Raw genomic sequence first — 20,134 nt, forward strand, 5'->3', positions numbered from 1 at the left:
ATTACTGCTGGTTTTGTTGTGTACTGTGCTCTATAGAAAGAATCTGCTATTAGATGAAATATGTTGCCTTCTCTTCTGCCTCCAGTCCTAAACATTTGGAAATAAAATACTTTTTGTCACTGGTTCTTATTTGCTAATGAATCTGTTACCTAGAATGCCATAAGTTATCTAGTGTTGGTTCCCAAGGGAGACCTTTGTTTGCAAGGTGGTGTAACACTTTGATTGTTATGTACTTAAAATTAAATTCTTTTGATTGTTTGACACTAGTGTTGCTAGCATCATTCTTATGACCATTGGTATCTTTCTTTTTGCAGCTTGGGTCCTGTGTTTGCGCTGTTTGTTCCATTTTATTCCTCCATTCCAAGAGTGCAGGTGACACAAGTATTGGGCCACTTTTCTATCACAAACAAGTCTCTGGTCTACATACTGGGTTTACAGGTATGGTATGTACTTGCTTGTTCATCTTTTAATAAACTAATAATGTAGTAGAGTTAGTATTTCTGTTTGTCTATGAATTTTGATGCTTCTGCGTGCATGATTCAGCATACATTTAGCTAGTAACTATCACTCAGCTAAAACATAGAGAAACGTGTTTCTGCTATGCTGGAGTGGCGAGCAAGTGATCTGTTCTTACCTTGTCTTACATGGGAAAATACAACAGACAAATCTGCAGTTATTTTATTTGGTTGGTAAACTGCATTTGATGAAAAGTGATTAAAATGGAACCTGATCCTAAAGCATTTTTGTCTTTCACCTTTTTAGTTTGCTTACCTTCCTGAATTTGCTTATTTTTCCTTTGTGTGTTAGAGTTCAAACAAAGCTGTAGAATACAGTATTTTTTTATGGTAAGACTGTTAGTAAATAATCAAGGTTTTGGCTGAATATCCCTTTTGTATTAATTAATCAATTAATCATTAATTATTAATGAATTAATCTTACTGTATATCATGCGTTACCACGTGACAGGTAATTTAGAACTGTGTAACATAGAGCACAGCAACATCATGTAGCATTCTGTGAAATGTGACTTGAAAAATATAGCTACTTGGTATAGAAGGCCGGTAATCATTCAAAAAACAATTTGAAAAACCCCAAAGCCCAGCAGCCTAGAAATAAATGGACACTTTTGTCACAACCTGAACGATGAAATAGGAGATGAGCAAATTTATGAGAAATTAGGCTTACTTCTATATATTCTAGGGATTCAAAAGTAGCTCTGGCACTAGCAGTGGGGAAAACACCATAGTTACGTGAAATGTGGTAGAAAGTATTTTAGAATAAGCAGTCCGTTTCAGAATATTGACTTATGCTTCACGTGAACATTTCATTCATCCTCTTTCTTGTTCAGCCTTTGGTTTCCTTCACTTTCTGCTCCAGCATCTTATTTTCTTGATCTTTTAGAAATCTTGTTTCCTCTCTTCTGAACTCATCAGTTCCAGCACAATTACAGTCTTTGGGAAAGCCATGATATTGTGTGACCTGTTTTCCGTCACATCTTTGGCCTTTTGCTTTCGTACACACAACACCTCCAGAGCAGATCAGTGCTGTCACGGTGTCACTGCCCCCGTATCTCTACAGGATCTCTCCCCGCTGAGCGCTGAACGGTTGCTGCCATCACACAGAGGCTGAGGGAAGACTCATTTGCCTTCTCCTCATTTGTAAACTCTGCCCTTATCTCAAGTCACTCTTTCCGTAGTCGGAAATCTAGAGGGAAGAAGTTCTCCTGATTCAGTCAGCATCACGCAGAAACATTTTAGTAACCATTTTCAGTCTGTTTTTCCAGTTGGTAATAACCTTCTCCAGGTGATTAGTCACGTACTTTGCTAGAAACAATGGGCTGCCATGTTGGCTTATCAGGATATTTTTTTAAAATTCACTCTGACTTATTTCTGTGATTTCATGTCAGCAAATATGTCGCTGGGTAAGAACTTTATTTCTTTAATTTTGATGCTCATGCTTACTCTGCCTGTGACTGTGTGTTTGAGAGCTTCACTTGGAGTGCCTGCCTGCTTGGAACTCTTATTGCTGCTGAGTCATTTCCTTTGCTTCAGTCTGTCTTTCAAACCTGTTTTTCTGTGCTGCCTATAACTGACATCCTGTTATACTTAGTAAGCTATGTGAAAATAAAATGTATTGTTCTGTATAAGGAGAACAATTGTTGGATCCCTGTGTTTTTTCCAGTTGCTGCTTCTGGAATACTTTTTTTTTTTAATGTTAAACTGAATTTTAACAGAGGTAAAAGTCTGACGTCTCCCATTGTCATCATGAGCGCATAACCTATATCATATTGCAACTTACGTTGGTTCATATAGCAACAACTTTGTAAAATAAAAATTTAAATCCCTGTTCTTGTCTTCTAGCTCTTAACCTCTGGTTCCTACATCTGGATTTTAGCCTTAAGTGGATTGGTAAGTCTTACTGTTACAAAAATCATGTGTTGCTTAAAACACTCTGTTATGTTTGTAATCAGCACAGTATAATTGGACTCAAAAAGAACAGAAATTACGAAGTAATTTTGTGTTGGTAGGTAGAAAGTTTTCCTCTTCAACTTCCAAATATGTAAAGCACTGACTAGCTGGTGATAAACTGACAGGCAACAAAATTGGTGATTAATATTTTCAGGGTGACACCGCTCCCTGCATAAAATGAATTTTGTTGCCATGGATATAACTGTACACCCACAACTATAAATGAGATTATTGAGGAAATGGTAGAATTGTGTTCCCCCAATTGGGGTTTGTTTTTTCAGTTTTCAGCAAATCTCAAGCTTTGATTCCAAAACTTACGTTTTAATAACTTTGCTGTGAGGGTTTTTCATGCTTTGCTATTCTCCTAGGAGATCTGTAGCATAGCTGTTTCTCACAATGACGATGGCAGTAAGGGCACAAAATCACATTCATCACATCAGTCAGATAAAGGAGGTGTGATCTCTTTGCTTTCTGACTCTGTTCTTGGTACTAAAGCATTTAGTGCTGAAACAGATTGTGCTAAGTCTTTCAGATTGTTAGATACTGATAAGCTTCTTTTTAAATTTTACAAACTTAGAAATTAGGAGCTGAGACTGATTTCTAGTCCCAAAAAACTGTAAACTTTTTCAACAGTGAGAGTGCCACCAATTCCAAGGGAGCTCATTATTAAGTTAATGGAGAACTCAAATTATGGCCTTGCTCTATAGAACTACTAATTTGAATTTGGGTTGAGCTCAGAGAGAAATGCTGCTACAGCTTAGTAGTTTGGTCTCTTACCATTTGCATTGACTGTTGCAAAATATTCTGTGAGTTTCTAGGATAACTAATAATGGGAGTGACGGAGCAGCAAATAGTGACATCTGTTCATGATTTGATCTTGCTATAAATATCAATGAAAGCAGTGCAACTAACAAACCAGAATCTATCTCCCCTGGAAATCAGCCCAAGCCCCTGTGCCCAGTGAAGGATCTGTGACTTCCTCCAAATGCACTACCCTTCCTGTTACTCTGCTGGCTCTTTTAATAGCCCTTCCTTTCAAACAGGTGTTCATTAGAGAGGGAAGGAAAGGAAAGAAATGGAAAGGCATTTTAACTCCCTCTTTTCCTGATGATGGGAGCTCTATGTATACTTGATTATACAGACATATAAAGGGTAGCTCAATTTTTTTTTCATAATACATTATGCAGTTCTTAATTTAATTCTATCTTAATATAAAGTTTTATTCTTCTGTATAATGAAACTTGCTCAACTTTCTTAGTAGTCTTTTTATAAATCAGCTTTCTTTTTTAAATTTCAGGTTGACACTATGTTTTACTTAGGTGTCAACCTATAGGATTGAGTTACCTCTGTGTCACAGGAAGGCTAAAAAATCATTTCAAGTTTTCATATTGCTTCAGTCAGCATGAATTAAGTCATCATCAATGATGATGTGTTTTCAATCTCAATTTTTTCTGCAGCAAGTGGAGAGCTTCACTCCATCACTTTGTAATAAATGCTGCAATTTAAAAAGAAATTCATGTTAGAATTTTCAGCCTTTTTTTTTTTTTTTGCTTAGCGTGTCTGCCACACTTCTGTGATTAAGAAGTCTCTTTTTCTCTTCTGTTAAAAATTATAATTTGGCATCTTTTGGGAAAATTTGATAAAGGAATAAAATTTCATAATGTATTAAATAATCTGAAGAAGGAGATGCAACACTACAAAGGTGCCTTTTAGCACTACAGGTGTGGTTGGTTGATAACGTGTATGTACAATTACTGAAATAAATAGATCGTCAAATTAATGTTAAGTCATTCTGACAACCTGTGTTATGTAATTTTTCTTACTACTCTTGACATATTTCTAGCTTACTACCTTAGTCTTTGCGGACTCAAATATTTAGGTATTTGTACAAAAAGGATGAGTAAACGCACAAACACCAAGTCAGATAGGTGTAATATTTAGTCACTAGTTCATTGCCTGGTAGACACTTCACTGTATTTTTAGCACTGAAGATCACTTAGGCACTCCTATTGAGTGTATTATGATGCTGTTCTGTAATTCAGCTTTTGTTGCACTTCTGCTTATGTGGAATATTAAAATGGATGGCGTTGGCACAATTTCTGAGTCGTTGTGAGTTTCCACTTTGTCTTCACTGTGTTCCTGGTTTAGGTTTATTTAAATCCTCACAGTCTATATTTGAACATGACTAAATGGGATCTGACTTTCCAGTTACATCCTTGCAAGTATCATTAGACTTTCTTGTGACTTCTAGGCAGGGTATAGAGGTACTGAGAACTGTGCTGCCTTGAGTTCTTGTTTTCAGGGGTTTTGAGTGATGCCATCATTACAGAAATGTGTTTATGAATCTATGTGTGGAGGTAGGCATTGATGTAATGTGCCTGGTGATAGGGAATTTTTGACAATTTGTAGTTTTGATCGTGAATTTTTCTCAGGTGCAGAATTTCAACTCATGTTTGGTTATTGAAATACTAAAGGTCTGCCACGTCTGTCTTTGTGATAAGGTATATCTTGCTGGATCTAATTTTAAACCAGCAAGGAATACACTCTTAAAGGCAGTTTCTTTACTATCCCCATGAAACTGGACAATCAGTTATTGTACTTTTGGTATGTTAGTTGCTGGTATGTTGTATAAAACATGCTGTTTAAATACATGATGCTTATGTATAAGGAAGAGAGAATTTAAGAAGTAGACGGTAAAGAAATTCACAAATCTGATGTAATCAGTAATCTGTAATCTTCTTATGATAAAACTAATTTATTTTCTTGTGATTTATTTTGCCAGGAATATATGATGCCTGGCACATACAGACCAAATTTGTTTCTTATGATAGGAGTTTTTGGGGGTTTGTGCCATAAAGTTAAGAAACAGAGATGCCCAAAATTCTTACAGTAGTTGTTTACAGAAGTGTTTCCATGTAGTGCATATCACTCAACTTAGTGAAGGCTTGAAACAGTTTCTTCACTATTTCTTTTCTTTAAAATAGTCAAAACACCTTAGGAAGTGGTATTCATGTTTCATTGGACGTATACATCTTCTCTCCCTTTTTTTTTCCCCACCCCTTTAAAATCTCTTGGATTCCCACTTTGCATTTCTCCTTGCTATACTCTTGTAGAAATGAAATTTGAGAAGTGTGTCAAGGCTCAGTCATAGCTAGAGCTCACCTGCTTAAAGATGTAAGCTCAGGTTGGTGACCAGCAGAAGACATGTCCCTCAAAGACATGCCGTTCCCTCCACTTTCTAGGATAATGTTGTCATTATTCAGATCACATGCCATGGGTTTTTCTGAGTAGCTTAGGGATATATTTGATAGGGGGAAAGTATCTTTCAGGCACTTTCTGTGATTTTAGTGTTGTAGCCTTTCTTCTTACCTTGTGTTGGTTTTTTATTTGTTTGCAAGATTACCTGCACTGCGTAAAGTTCAAAGTTTGGAACCCACCAAGTCTCCTGTGAGCTGCCTGGGATTTGTGTAGAGTTCAGTTCAAACCTTAGGAAACTGCAATTGAAAAGTTTCTAAAACCCTGCTTGACTTGGAGATTTCAGTAAGGCCAGTGCAAGTTTTCTGCATTGTTACTGTGCTACACTGGAACTTACTTTTCTCAGAGTGTATGAAAAATTGTGCTTTTTATATCTAGATGTAGGAAAATGTAGGGAATCTGTAATTTAGAGCTTGTACTTTAACAGTTTAAGGTTAAGATAGAAAGTTCAGACAGTGCTGAGTGCTTGTTTCAGTTTTGGTTTTTTTAGTACATTAGTTATTATTCATAATTTTGAAATGGCTAACTTAGTTTTACATAGACTACAGGTATCTGCTGTTAAATGCTCCCAAGTGTACCTGAATTGTAGTTTTGAGTTCTGTTTGTTAAGAACTTTATTCATTCCTTCTGTTAGTTATTCATTCAGCTGAAGTGTTATTGTATGGTGAATTCATATCCTTTGGAATTGGCATTTATAGGATAAAATGGGATTCATCTGGGGAGCAAAAGAATTAAACCAGACTTTCATTGTTTTAGTTCTTGTCTTAAAAATAGCATTATGTAGTTAATATCTGATCAGACCTAGGAATCATTGATTTTTTTGTTGTTTTCCTTACTCTTTCACATTTTTCTTAAATGATTTTGAACAATTTGAGCTGAATTCTTTGTGGTTTTAAAAAACGTTTTGAAGAGAATGCAGAAGCATTTGTATTGCCCCACAGTATAGTGTTCATATTTAAAATATCATCCCTTCTACATATTTAAAATTAGTATTAACTATGTGCTTTCTGAGTCTGTTAATGTATGCCATTACCTCCACATTCATGTCCTGCTGTGCATTGTCCTTCATCCTCCAGTTAGTCTGGATATCCTTCAGTCATCTACACTTAGTCTCATATAGGACTTTAGTCAAAGTGTGTTCTTTTTTTAACTCTTTGTAACTGTGATTGTTAGTGGATTCAGGTAAATTTTAGTTAAATGTTGGATCTAGTTAATTTGTGAATATTTGATGTTGATGTTAGAGCATAAGTATCAGTAGTATTGCTAATATCAGTGAGACTACTCACTTCTTAAAAATTCTGCCTATGCTAATTTACTTACCTAAGTAACACTGTGTCTTGTGAGTGTAGCTGATGCCATTCCCATTTCCTGGCAGAACTACCTACCAAAGAGTTAGTTCTCAGACAGTTCACAGAATCACTGAAGGTAACATCAGGTCCAGCCTCCCCGCTCCGACAGGGCCACCCAGCGCAGCTTGCCCCTGGACCATGTTCTGATGGCTTTTGAGGACCTCCAAGGATGGAGACTTACCACCTCCCTGGACAACCTGTGCTGGTGTTCAATCAACCTCACAGTGAAAAAGTGTTTCCGGATCCTCAAAGGGAGCCTCCCATGTTTCAGTCTGTGCCCATTGCCTCTTTTCCCTGTCACTGGGAACCACTGAGAAAAGCCTGGGTTTGTCCTCTTCATTTCCCATTTCTTTACTTTGATAAAATCCTCTGAGCTTTCTCTTCTCCAGGCCAAACAGTCCCACTTTTTTCAGTCCCTCTTCATGTGAAAGATGCTCCCAGTCCTTTGATCATCTTTGTGGCCTTGCACTGGACTTGCTCCAGAAAGTCCATGTCTCCTGTGCCAGGGAGCACAGAACTGAACTAAGTATTCCAGCTGCAACCTAGTGTTGCAGCAGTGCATAGCTTGTGAAGTGTATAGCCTGAAATAAGAAATGGGAAGGCAATAGAGGAGCAAAGATTGGAAAATGAAAAAGAAGCATTGTCTGTCTGCTAACTTCAGGACAGATACAGATATACACATGTATATTAATCCATGTGCTGAATCCTGCCCAAAACTAATGTGAAGTATTTGTGTGTGGACAATTCTCAGTGTTCAGCTGAGTGCTTATCTGAGATGTGTGTCATTATGCTCTACTGACTTTGTTGACTTAATACCCCCTGTGGTGGGAGCTTTGACATCTTGCCCAGGTCAAGATGTGAACACATGACAAGTGACACAGCTACCAGCATTTATTCCTGCCTCAGTTAATGCATCTGAGAATGAGGTTGTAATTGTCTGGGGAGGAGGGAAATGCACGTTTCCAACTCTGGAAGAAGGAGAAAGTAGTGAGAAAGGACAGCAATAGGTAATAACATTCATAAGGTACTTTCTCTGTAATATCTGTGGCTTCTGTAGAAAAATGGATATTGGTTTTCAGTTTGTATTTAACTTCTAAATTTCTCTCTTAGTTTTGAGAAAGAGTTTCTGTGTCCAAAATATGGTCTCTTTGGTCAACTATACCAACTGGTTTGTTAGGAATTAGATTGTTCTATCAGCTTTTGGGGTTTTGGCAGCAATATTTCCCTTTTTCGGAGAGGGAATCCATGAGAGTAATTCAGCCATTTGTGTATTTTGGAGACATCTGCCAAAGGATGAGTTACATCCTAAGAGTGCCCATTTCTCTCTGTTGACTATGACACCAACTTTAAACAACCAATTTATAAGTAGGCTTTTAAATTACAGATGTCTGTGTTGGGTCAGATTAATCAAATCCTGATCTTTTAATTAAACAAATTTTTAAATAAACAACATGTTAATCATCACCTACAGAATGCTGGCTGAGAGCAAGAGAACCTATGCTTAGGACACAAATACAAGTTAAGAATAGCTATACTGTGCTGAAATGGCAGTACAATCATGCTTGCACATACACAATGTTTTCTAGCTGATAATGATTCCATCTGACCAATGAAGCACTGATGAACTCTAAAGAAAAAAGTTTCAAGGTATCTGGAAAATTAATGAGCCCAATCAATGGGAAACAAAGTTTGAAGAGAACAAAATTGAAGAGAAATATTTTATAATCTTATTTTTCTCTCAAGGTAACTACTAATTCTTGCAAAAGGCTGTTTATAGTATTTGCAACAATTTCTGAAATGGAAACCCAAACGGAATAATCTGTTAGAATTGTAACAGAAGTTGAAAATAAATGTGTAGTGGGTTTATTTGTTGCGTAGTTTTGTTTCTTGGGTGGTTTTCACACAATCCCTCTTGGTTTGATAAATGCTTTCTCTAATAAATGCAGAATCCTGACACAAACTTTAACACATGTTTTGATTCTAGTTGTATAGAATTCAGAACATACTAAGGATTCACCAGATAAAGTAGATATAAAAATGTCACTTCACCTTAGGAAAAATATTTGCTTTTCATTTGTTGCTATCTGAAAATAACCAAGTCTTGAGTACATATGATGAATATATTTACATTTTTTGGAAGAAAATAATTGAGTATTTGATATCACGTTCTGTTAAAATAATTTTCAACATAATTTTCTAAACCAGTCTGTTTACTTTTTTTCTGTTTGATTTCCTTGTTTTGGTGTTAATCAAGTTCAGTGAATTTAAGTATTTAAATTTTGAATACTACTCCAGCTAGTTGTGGAGCATATGTGTCTTTGCAATATAAAATACTGGAGAGCTTCCATGTTTGGTTTACCTAATGTACCGAGAAACTACAACTACTTCTCTTTTCTGAAAAATGTACAGCTTTGAAGGACATGAGGGAAGGGGAGGGGATATTAGGCTTTTTATGGGGGCAGGAGGAGGTTAGGAAACTTCACGTGAAGACCAGTAGTAAGCCACAGTATTAAGAAACTGAAATTATATAGGCAGACTTTTATTCTGCAGTGTGCCAGAGAGTTTCCAGCATTCTCCATTTCCTCTTCTTAGCACTGTGCCACATACAATATGGTGGATGATGCTGTGACTAAGACAAATGAAGATGCATCTTATGTTGCCAGCCACAAATTATCCGTTTTAACAGTGTGAACATAACCACAACCACCATCTTTTTTTGTGGTGATTTTTGGAGGCTAAAATACAGTGGAGGTTCCTCTGTTTGGGGGAAGTAGCCTTTTAATCTGATGTACAGTGCTGAAGTTGGAATTTAATGAGATTATCTTGTCTTTATTGAATAAACATTTGTTTTGCATTCTTAAGCACTAGAAATTCACTCAATGTCAGTAACAAGAACAGTGTAAAAAGTTGCTTTATAGTTTGTCAAAGCTTATGTTTTTTTAAAATTTTATCAAGTTCTGCATATGAACCAGCTATTGAGGAAGTTTTTTGGAAATACTTGACATTAAGATGAGAGTATGACACTGAACCAGACTGAATCACAAGACCTTTTTAACTACAAATGCCTCCGTTCTGGGTTTGTTGGAAATACAGAAATAGTTATCTCGTCGTCACTAGTTGAAACTTATTGAAAATTTGTTAAGACTGACCACAGTGCTTTAAAGTTTCTTATGCTTCCATATAATAGCTCTTCATTTTAGAATGTCCCTAAACTTTTAGCCCTATAAAGCCTTTTCTTCTGATTAAGTGCTCTGGAATGACTTGCTCTCTACAACTACCTAAAAGGAGATTGTGATGAGGTGAGAGTCAGCCTCTTTTTCCAAGTAAGATAAATGGAAATGTCCTTTAAAGTTGTGCCAGGGAAGGTTTAGATTGAATATTAGGAAAAATTACTCACCAAAAGGCTCGTCAAGCACTGGAACTGGCTGCCCAGGGCAGAAAGAGGTTAGTCACCATCTCTGTAGGTGTTTAAAAGACATGTAGATGTTGCACTTAAGGACATAGTGGCCTTGGCAGTACTGCATTAACAATTGGACTTGATGATCTTAAAGATCTTTTCCAACATAAATGATTCTAGGCCCAGCCATCTCTGCTAAGAAAAATACAAGAATGCTTTTACTGATTCAGCTGCTAATCGGTGCTTGCAGTATGTTTTCCCTTCTGAGACAAACAAGTTCCAAAGTACTGACACCAAAGATAGGCTGCTGTTATCTCATTTTCTATATTGACTTGATACATAATGATTCTGTTTGTGGTTAATATGTTCAGACACGTGTCAAGGTTTGTCATACACTCAGGGAGATATAATTTTTCCTATCACCACTTGCTTTGTTTTGTTCGTGTGACTTTTTGAACCCGTTCAAGATTTTTGAGAACAGCAGACCTTTTCAAAGGTGGTAAGAGAGAGCAGAGAAAAGTATCTAGGAGGGACATTTGAAAGAAGTGAGGGAATGCTGATGTGACATTGGACAAAGTATTTTGAGTGGGACTTCTTTCCCTGCTTAGTTAACTACAGGTTAACTACAATCAAATGTACAGAATCCATGGAACAAAAGAGGGATCCTGCCTCCATAGCCTAATGTTACTACTTACACCTACACCTAACAAGGTGGAAGGAAGGAAGATAATTTGTAGGCTCTGGTGCTGTTTCTGCATTTTGCATTGAAGAAAACATCAGATTAAATGTGTATGTAATATTTTCAATCTGGTAATTCTCACTCCCCAAAAACTGCTTTCTCAGGCACTGTGCAGTCTAGGTTTCCTTGAGTGAGGGGCCTATCTACCTGACTCCCTCAGGACCAGGGTGTTAGCTTCTGAGGGGCCTTCTTGCTAGGTAGACACCTCAAGTACCTACCAAAACCAGGAGAATTGCAGAAGTGATACGAATTTTCTTCCTCTTGTTTGTCGATTATAGCTATGTCTTAGTTTCCAGTTGATGTGCACAGGTTTTAATCATAAGTTTACAGTCATCTGGAACAGTTTCACTAGAGCTGGGGAAAGAATATTGTGAGGTCATGAGAAATCTTCTGTTACAGTGCCCTGTCCAGTTAGGACCTTCCTTTGAATACAGAAAATTTTTATTAAAGGCAGCCTTCACTCTGATATGATTATGGCCTTTATAGTGTTTACCTCCTTTCATATAGCACGACTGAAAGACTGAAGAGTAATTAAGAGTAGTTAAGTGGTGAAGAGTGGTTAAGAGTAGTTTAAAACTGTTCTTTCTAATTGTAGAATGACAGCCCGTGCTGGGTGTTACATCCAACCCTGAGTCATAAAATGAAAGTACAATAAAACAAAAATCATTGTTTCCAAAAACAGAATGTGTGTTTGCTAAAAGTCTCACTAGCTCATTGGATATTTAACAACAACCTTGTTAATAATCTGAAAAATATCCCCTCTCCTAAAGAATGTTGCTTCTGCCTATACTGTCTCCCTTGGTATACTCAGCAATGCATTTCATACCTTTATATAAATGTCAGTGAGATACAGCAAATACCCCCAAATAAGTAAGTAAGTAAATAAATAAATAAATTCTTCAGAAGCAGTGTTTCCACACCATTTTTAGCATAATTTCATTTCTGAGGTATGTTTACAGATTTTTTGAGGTTCAGATCTCTTCCTGTTCATTTCACTGTGCTGTGACAGCATAATTCTTGTGGCATAGCAGACAATAAAGAGTCATAAATGCTGAAATGTGGCATAAAGCAGAATGCAGATGGGACCACTTTGGGCTCAAGTACTGTGGCTTCACAGCATTCAAAACAATGGCTGAGTGATGACTGTAAATCCATTTATGAGGCACATGGATTTCTCTTTCTCCTGCAGAATCTGAAATAAAATCAAGCCCCAGGGCAAGCGCGGACCCAGGGAATGTGGTTTTTTCTTATGGGTAGAAGAAGGGCCTCACAAAAGCTGGCTTTTTCAGTATCACAGTTTTTAGTGAATTGGTTTTTAAATGGTTTTTTTTTTTTCCCTCCTGCAAGATCTCTTTTGGGATTAGTGTGTGTATAGTCTTAAATTTAACTTCATTTCTGCTGGTTTGCTTTTATTTTTACTAGAAGGAGAGACGGGTGGTGGGATTAGAAGACTTAAGGGGGTTTGGGTTTTTTTGAAGGAGTGTTTAGAGTGCTTCAGCATCCTCAAGAGTCTTAATCTTCTCAGGTCAGCATGCGGCATACCCTGATCAGATCTTTAACTAGAAATTAAAATTTTATTTTGATTTTGACCAGTTTTAAAAAGGGTCACTCGGCTTGGGCTCAATTCCGAAACAAACAAAAAACCCCAGGCAGCTTTATGAGTCACAGGCAATGCACCACACAGATTTAAAAAAGCAATAGTTTGTAGCTGTAGGGAAGTAAAGAAATCCCCTGTTCGTTCTTTGATTCTTGATTCTTGACTGAGAACTGTGAGTAAATACAGTAAAAGTGCTTTAAAAACCAGAAAGACCAACTGTTACCTGCAGCCAAATTCAAAGTAAATGTGGTGTATTTGAGTTTTTTTGGTTTTCAGGGGTTTTTTTAACATTTCGGTTTTGATTTTAGATTTCTGGGATTTGCTACAATAGCAGCATCTTAAAAGTTCATCGAATTCTCTGTGTACCCAGATGGGTAGCAAGGATATTTTCTTGGACTCTTGAACCAGTCTTCTCATCTGCGGAACCGACGAATGAAGTTCGAGTGGGGATGGGAGCAACAGTTGACATCCAGAGGCAGCAGAGAATGGAGTTACTGGATCGTCAAATCATGATGTCTCAGGTTGCCCAAATGAGGCGGCAAAGACAACAGCAGGTATTGCTATACGTTATTTAAGGATTATATTGTTATAAGAGACACACTTTTTTGGTCTGTAGATCTTGCATTGTTCCTGTTTTTCAAAAGTAATGAATTTTTAAATTTTTCTCCGTCAGTCTTTCATACACTGTTGTACTGCTGATAGCCATTTAAATGGTCTATATAGCTTTATATGTTAAAACTGCCTCACAAGATGTGAGCTGAATGTCAGACAGTCTTGTGGAGATACCAGTACTTCTGGCATTCTGTCCCAAAAAATGAGGCTGAAAGGTGAAGTGATTGCTTCTTGGTGGTCTTTAATGAAAGCCACTGTGTAAAGTCAGGAAGTCAAAATGCTCCTCACTCTTCTGAGTATCTGTCTGGTTAGCAACCTTTTCAGAGAGGTTGAAAATTTTCTATGAAATTCCTTTGTTTATAGGTGTATAGGTTGTTTCTTAAGGGCAGAAACTAAGTTCTCCATCTTACAGAGTTAAACCACGAGTGACTTTCTGTTTGCCATGTTTAATCCTCTTGGTTTATTTCCTTATTGAACAGAATAGCAGTCTTTTTACTTTCTCTGTTTTATACAAACCAACAAATCCAGATATTCTCAGACTTTGTGTTGTGCAGCAGCAAAATAAGGCAGGTGGTGTCTCAATTCCTGTATCTCAGATCTGTTCACTGTCTTCCCTGAGTGTTCCTTGCCTGAAACACAGCTCTGTACTGATACACGAGTTCTTCTTGTGTTTGGGGTAGTGCAATGCAAACAGGTATGGTTGTGTTACCCTTAATGCATTCCCAGAATTAGAGGTGTGATGGCATAAAGCTTTGGCCTGCAACTGGAGTATGAATCTTTGTTTGCAGTCCCTGATAACATCATTCTGTTTTTCTTGTTTCCTTAACATTTCAATATGATGAAATTATTCCTCAAGCAGAAACTTTTAATCTACTTTTCTCTATTCCTATTAAAACACTAATCAATTTTGACATAAGAACTGAACTAGAAATTACTCAATTCTTAAATGCTGCTATTCTAATAGAAAATGAATTGAAACTGTAGGCTGGGCTACAAGCAGCTGGGAAGACTGCGGCTGGGTTTCTTCAGATGTGAGAAAGAAGCCGTTTCCAGTTGTGAAGGACAGTCTTTCTAACATATCTTTAATTACTAAAAGTGGTAAATAAGTTCAGAATGGTAAATGATAAAAGAACTGTTGATAACATTTTCTTCTCATCTTGTCCTTTCCCTAGGCTATGGACAATGAAAGTGGAAAAATGTCTTTTCATGTTTGACTTCAAACAGAATTCTTTAAAAAGGTGGAGGGGTTTGACTAAAATGCAGGAGCACTGTTTGAACATCAGTAAGATGCTTCCCTTTACAAGCTGCTGAAACACTTTCAAGTTACCTTCATGTTTAGCCTTTAACTTGAGCACAGCATTTATTTAACTGATAGTGCTAATCTGTGAAACCAGTGATCAGAAGGTGATAGGATCAATGTATGAATGTTTCATAGAGGCTCTTCAGAAAAGGTGTGTCATGAAAGCTTTTGACCCACCTGGTGTTTTTAATGACTCACTCACATGATTTACTGGCCATCAGCTAAATCGGAAAAAGCATCACTCACAAACGTTGCTTTGTAGTGGTAGAAATGAAAAACAGACTGTTTTCAATCTCAAAATAATATTTGAAAAGTTGAAAACCATTTTCTGGATTGCTGTACTTGGGCAATTCTTTTGCCTTTAGAAATTCGGCAAGGTGTAATTTGAAGACAGTAGAGTGGAACAGATCATGCTGGAGATTAAAGGAATTTAGATGATAATTTTACCTGAGGGAGTGAAGCTGTAAAGAATGCATGTCAGTTTCTTAGACAGTTTTTTTGTGAAATTGAAAATAATAAAAGCTGTGAAGTACATGTCAGTCATCAGATAGGGCTTTGAATTATATTCTGGGTAAATGTTGAGTGGATTTCTGAAGTCCCAATATGCTGCAGGTAGTGTGCCGTAGATGAGATAAATTAACATTTTCTCTCACACTTTCCACTTTGATTGGTGAGAGAAGCAAACTTTAAATTTCTTCTCTATGCCATGGCGCAACAGTCTTGTTCAGCTGCTCCTTGAGAAGGTGTTCTGCTCATTCCTCCCGCTCCTTGACTCTTCAGTTCATCTGTCTGAGAAATGAGACAATGCAGTTTCCTTGGATGTTGGTAGCATTATGTAAAGAGAAGATCAATGCTTTTAATGGGGCTTCATTGTCCGGGCAATGTTGGCAGACTCTCATAAGGGAGGCCCCTCTCCTAAATAGATGCTTTTTGTAGTAAGTTTATTCTTTGAGTCTTCACAAGAAATTTTGAAGATGTGACCCTGACAGGTTATGCAAAACAACATAAAAAAATTAAAATTAAAAAAAAAAAAGGGGGGGTGGGTGAGATGGGGGACAGATGGGGACAGACAGGAAGAAACTGAGGGAAAAGCCTTTCTCAAAAGTTTTTCTTTTTTTTCCCTGCTGTTCACTAAGCCCTTTTATCCAAAGCAGAATTCACTTTGGATGCTTTCTACAAAAAAGAAAAGGCATGGAACAATCACCCCAGAATTTCTTTGCTGTCAGTTCTTTGAGCTTTACCTTTCCCAGTCTTTTTCTAGCTGAAATCGTCTGGTCTGGAGGAACCTGAAGCATGGAACTGTGTGTGAGTGCTGGGTTGTCAAACACCAATGACTTCAATGAGTAGATTGAGTGTGTGGTAGAATTTGAAAATTAACCCACCAAGTTCATTACTCGATGTGTTTCATTTTAGCTCTTAAATATTCAGTGGGCGCTGTGTCTGAGTATGTTGCTAGAAACTGTTACACTGATAGTTTCTCAGGGGAGTGTGGTTAAATGGTGACTGGTTTTGTGTTGGTTTCTAGTTGCTGTGGAGACAGCCCTTAAACACATGGTAATGTTCATCTAGAAAACTTTCTGGATCTTTCCATGTTCTTTCTTTTCTCCTGTGGATATTGCTGAGAAATTACAATCTTGTCCCAAATGAATTACTTAGCATCACCTACATTCACCTTTAAAGGCAGTAGAATAAAATGTGTGCCGTATGTATTCATTCCCTAAAAATACCAGCTTGCCATTTTGCTACTCCTTTTAAAACTTCGCTTTCTTAGTTTTTTTCTTTCATACTCTTTTGTCCATCCTATTTTGTAAATATTTTGTCCTGTTCTTTTTTTCCCATTATCTGATCTTCTGTTCCCCTTCATATCACTGTCACATTTTCATTCCCCTCTTTCCTCCCACATTTTTGTCACCTCTTTACCTTCATATCTCTTGTTTCCCATACTTTGTATTTGCTCCTGTATAAAATGCTTCTTCACTTTGGGGGAAGTTCTCTCCTGTCATGTCTGACCACCAGTAATCATTTGCTATTATATCCTTTTGATACTGTAATATTGATAAAAATTTTGGTCTTCCTCTCCTGATGTTTCTCTTTCTAGATCTCTTTTATTTCTCAGCATTTTTCTAAAGTTTATCTCTCTGTAACCCAAATAAAACCCTGGTGGGAAAAGGGAAGCAACTGCTGCATCTGTGCACCAGTGTGGGTGTCAGGGAGTCAACTTGACTTTCACTTCCCATTGAGAGTCTTGGAGGGAGGCTGGCAGAGAACCAAATTGTGAATAGATAGGGAAGATTCTGTGCCTGGGTGGTATTGGCCACTCTGATGTCACTACAGACTGTTACGTGGAAGGCAGTGGAAGGTTGCATAAAGGTGGGAAGCACCTTCTGTTGGCACTAAATATGACTTCTTGGAGCACTCCTCCCTGTACCCATTTGAGAAGGACAGTGTATCAAACTCAGTCCCTTCATCTTGAAAAAAGGGGGTTTTTATCTGCAGAGCATTTTTGCTGAGCATGTTAAAGACATTGTATTGTCTTCTTGGTTTCTCTTAAGTGTCTTGGACCAGGGAAGAGCTTTCACCAGGTTGCTCCAGACTGTAACAAGCCTACAGCCATATATGAAAATCTTCATTTCACTACCTCTCTTTGCATTCTACTGGCCACTTCAAGCTTATGTTGTCTTTTCCCTCCTATCTTTTTGTTCTTCTCTTCCAGCTGCTGTTAATTTTCACTGAGGCCAGATTCTCCTTAGATTCATACCACATGGTATCTCGTATGTATATCTCATCTACATCATATATGAGAATCTGTTGCTTGCAAAGACCAGACTTCCATAGCAAAGGGACTTCCTCTAATTGTTCATTCATTAGATGTCTTTCTCCTGGGACACAGGAGAGATGTTCTGTGGGTAGGCACACTGAGTGTCTTTATTGTTATGAGGAGCCTCATATCCTGGGCAATTTACAAGTTTCATATTTTGTCAACTAAGGCCTGTGAGACTAGATTGGTAATTTGCCTTCTGGTTATATCTAAGCAATAAACTCCTGACCTTGGAAAAAAAATGGATTAATGGAGCGAAGATTTTCCTGGCTCTTCTTCAGGAATGTTATCCTCATTCAAGATGGTAGAAAAGAAATCCCCCGGTGAATATACTCCTAGACAGTCCCATTCTGCTTTTTCAAAGTGAAGAATTAGACCTGGGCGTATTTCATAGCTCTCCTCCTGATACTGAGGTGTCACTTCAATGAAGTCTTCTTGAATAACTTCACAAGTTTGAGGACCAACAAGAAGTCCTTCAAACAGATATTTTGAACCGTGAAGAGACCTTCTGCGACCTTTTTACATTGCCAAGTCCACAAAACCCCTTCCTCTCACAGCCAGGACTTTGGATGGAAGCAGCTTTTCCATTTTGTTCCACAAATGTATGTATCATTGTCAGGAAGGAAACTACCAGACTGCTTTACCTGAATAAATGGGTGAGACTTTCAGCCAAGTGTTGCACCAAGTCTTTTCTCTAATTAGATTTCCATTCCAGTCAGTCTGTGTTTCTAAGGCTTCTTTGGGGTTTTGTGACATATTTGAATAGAAATAGAAACAGAAACAACACTTCCATAAGCTCCAAAGACAGTGATATATAAGGCACCAATAGGATAAAAAAGCCCTTGTGCCTAAGACTCATGGGATATGTGTGCACAGGATTTGACATCATTTTTTTAAAGAATTGTGTTAACCAGTGAGTGATTTACAGATTCATTTCAGCCCATGAATGAAGCTTGTATGCTGCAGCAGTAATCACTGCGGCTAAATATAGACTCAGTATTCCATCACTTTTCCCTTCCTCTGCATGCCAATGTACACGTGTGGACACATTTTGAAATAACAGACAGCTTCAATTTTTGTAAACAATATCTTCTCCTTCAGGCCTGTGTGTCTTGAACTCATCCTTTGCTTTTTTGTGCTCTTCTGGCATTTTCAAGCCTAGGTTATTCTCTGTAATTGTTTAATACTGTTTTCTTTGTGTTGAAAATAAACTTGGCTTTATTTCAAGAGTTTATTGTGTGTAACAACTGCATATGCTACTGATGTTGGCATGCCTGAACTCTCATTTTTAACTGTTTCATTTCAATAATGTATTTGCAGCAACTGTTAACCCACTGCTATTTAGACATTCTGGATTATTTTGCTGTATAACTTCTTTCATGGATTCTAGGTGTGAAATTAAAAATGTTGAATTTCGAGAGTTCCGATCCAGGTAATGAACAATTTATGACTATTTCCTGTACAGACTACCACTTCAGAAACTTCAGATTTCTATCTTTTTAATGGAAGCTGGTAATTCCACAAGCTGACAGAAACTAGAGCCAACAGACACTAGTACAAGTAGAATAAGCTGAGTGTGTCTCATTAACAGCCAGCTGTCACAATCACAATACTGACTTTCTCTTATCTCCTAGTCATTGGTAGCACCCTGCTCATATATGCTCATATGAACAATTCTTTTTTCTCTTGGGCTGGGATTATTAAATTCTCTTTTGACTTGACTCGGCTTTTGAGCTATAGCCTTTGAATTTGGTTTAATATTTGTAATCATCTTCCCTAGAGAAGCAGTGGTTGAACAACTTTCTAAAGCAAAACACTATTTTATTTCAAAGCAAATAAATTGTTTGGGAAATAGAACATTTTTATTCTCCTATGTGATTGGTCTATATTCCCTTCCTCTAGCAATTTAGCTAGAGGCAATTTCTTATAAAAAAGCTTATGACATAGTAAATCACCCCAGACATTTCTAGGGTAGTTATTTGACTGTTACTGGATCAAGTCCTTTTTACAGAAGGCAGGGGTTTTTTAGGTGTACCGGTCCCTTCATTTCTAATGAACATGGGGCAAATAAGACATCTGTTTTGGGGCCAGTCAATTATTGGATTCCAGGTCTGCTTCTATTGTCCTTCCAACCAGCACTGAGAGAGTCCTGACAAGCCATTTCTTCTTCTAGAGTGCCATTTTCCATAGTATGTAGTAAAAAAGAAGCATGGGTTCACTAGTACATAGTCCTCCTTAATATTCGGGTTTTCTGGTTTAAACTCTGCTACTCGCACGTAACAGCTGCGGGCTGGTTCCACCCCTTGTTCCTTAATGTGCTGCTGTGGTGGCCAGCAGCTAAGCACCCCGCAGCCACTCTCACCTCCCCCTGCCACCCTGGTGGAGTGGTTAGGAGAATCAAAACTAGGTTGAGGTAAGAACAGTGTAATAATTGAAACAAAGTAAAATATAGCAGTAGTAGTAATAAAATAAAAAAATAAAAAAAAAACCCAACCACAAACATGTGATGCAAAATACAATTGCTCACCACTGTCTGGCAGAGGCCAGATTCCATTCCCTAACCTGGATCAGCCCTCCTTTTGGTTAACTTACACAGTTT

The 20,134-nt window shown here is 37.5% G+C and overlaps 1 protein-coding gene across 1 annotated transcript in view; it reads left to right on the top strand.

The window, feature by feature from the left end:
- UBAC2 (UBA domain containing 2) overlaps window positions 1-20,134 on the top strand; it is a 91,404-nt gene that overhangs the window by 60,547 nt on the left and 10,723 nt on the right. The window contains exons 5-7 of the mRNA XM_040055651.1: window positions 315-438; window positions 2,361-2,408; window positions 13,114-13,359. Coding sequence (XP_039911585.1) covers window positions 315-438; window positions 2,361-2,408; window positions 13,114-13,359 — 418 coding nt within the window. The remainder of the gene's footprint in view (window positions 1-314; window positions 439-2,360; window positions 2,409-13,113; window positions 13,360-20,134) is intronic.

This window comes from Hirundo rustica, chromosome 2 (genome assembly GCF_015227805.2).
Source record: "Hirundo rustica isolate bHirRus1 chromosome 2, bHirRus1.pri.v3, whole genome shotgun sequence".
Classification (NCBI taxonomy): domain Eukaryota; kingdom Metazoa; phylum Chordata; class Aves; order Passeriformes; family Hirundinidae; genus Hirundo; species Hirundo rustica.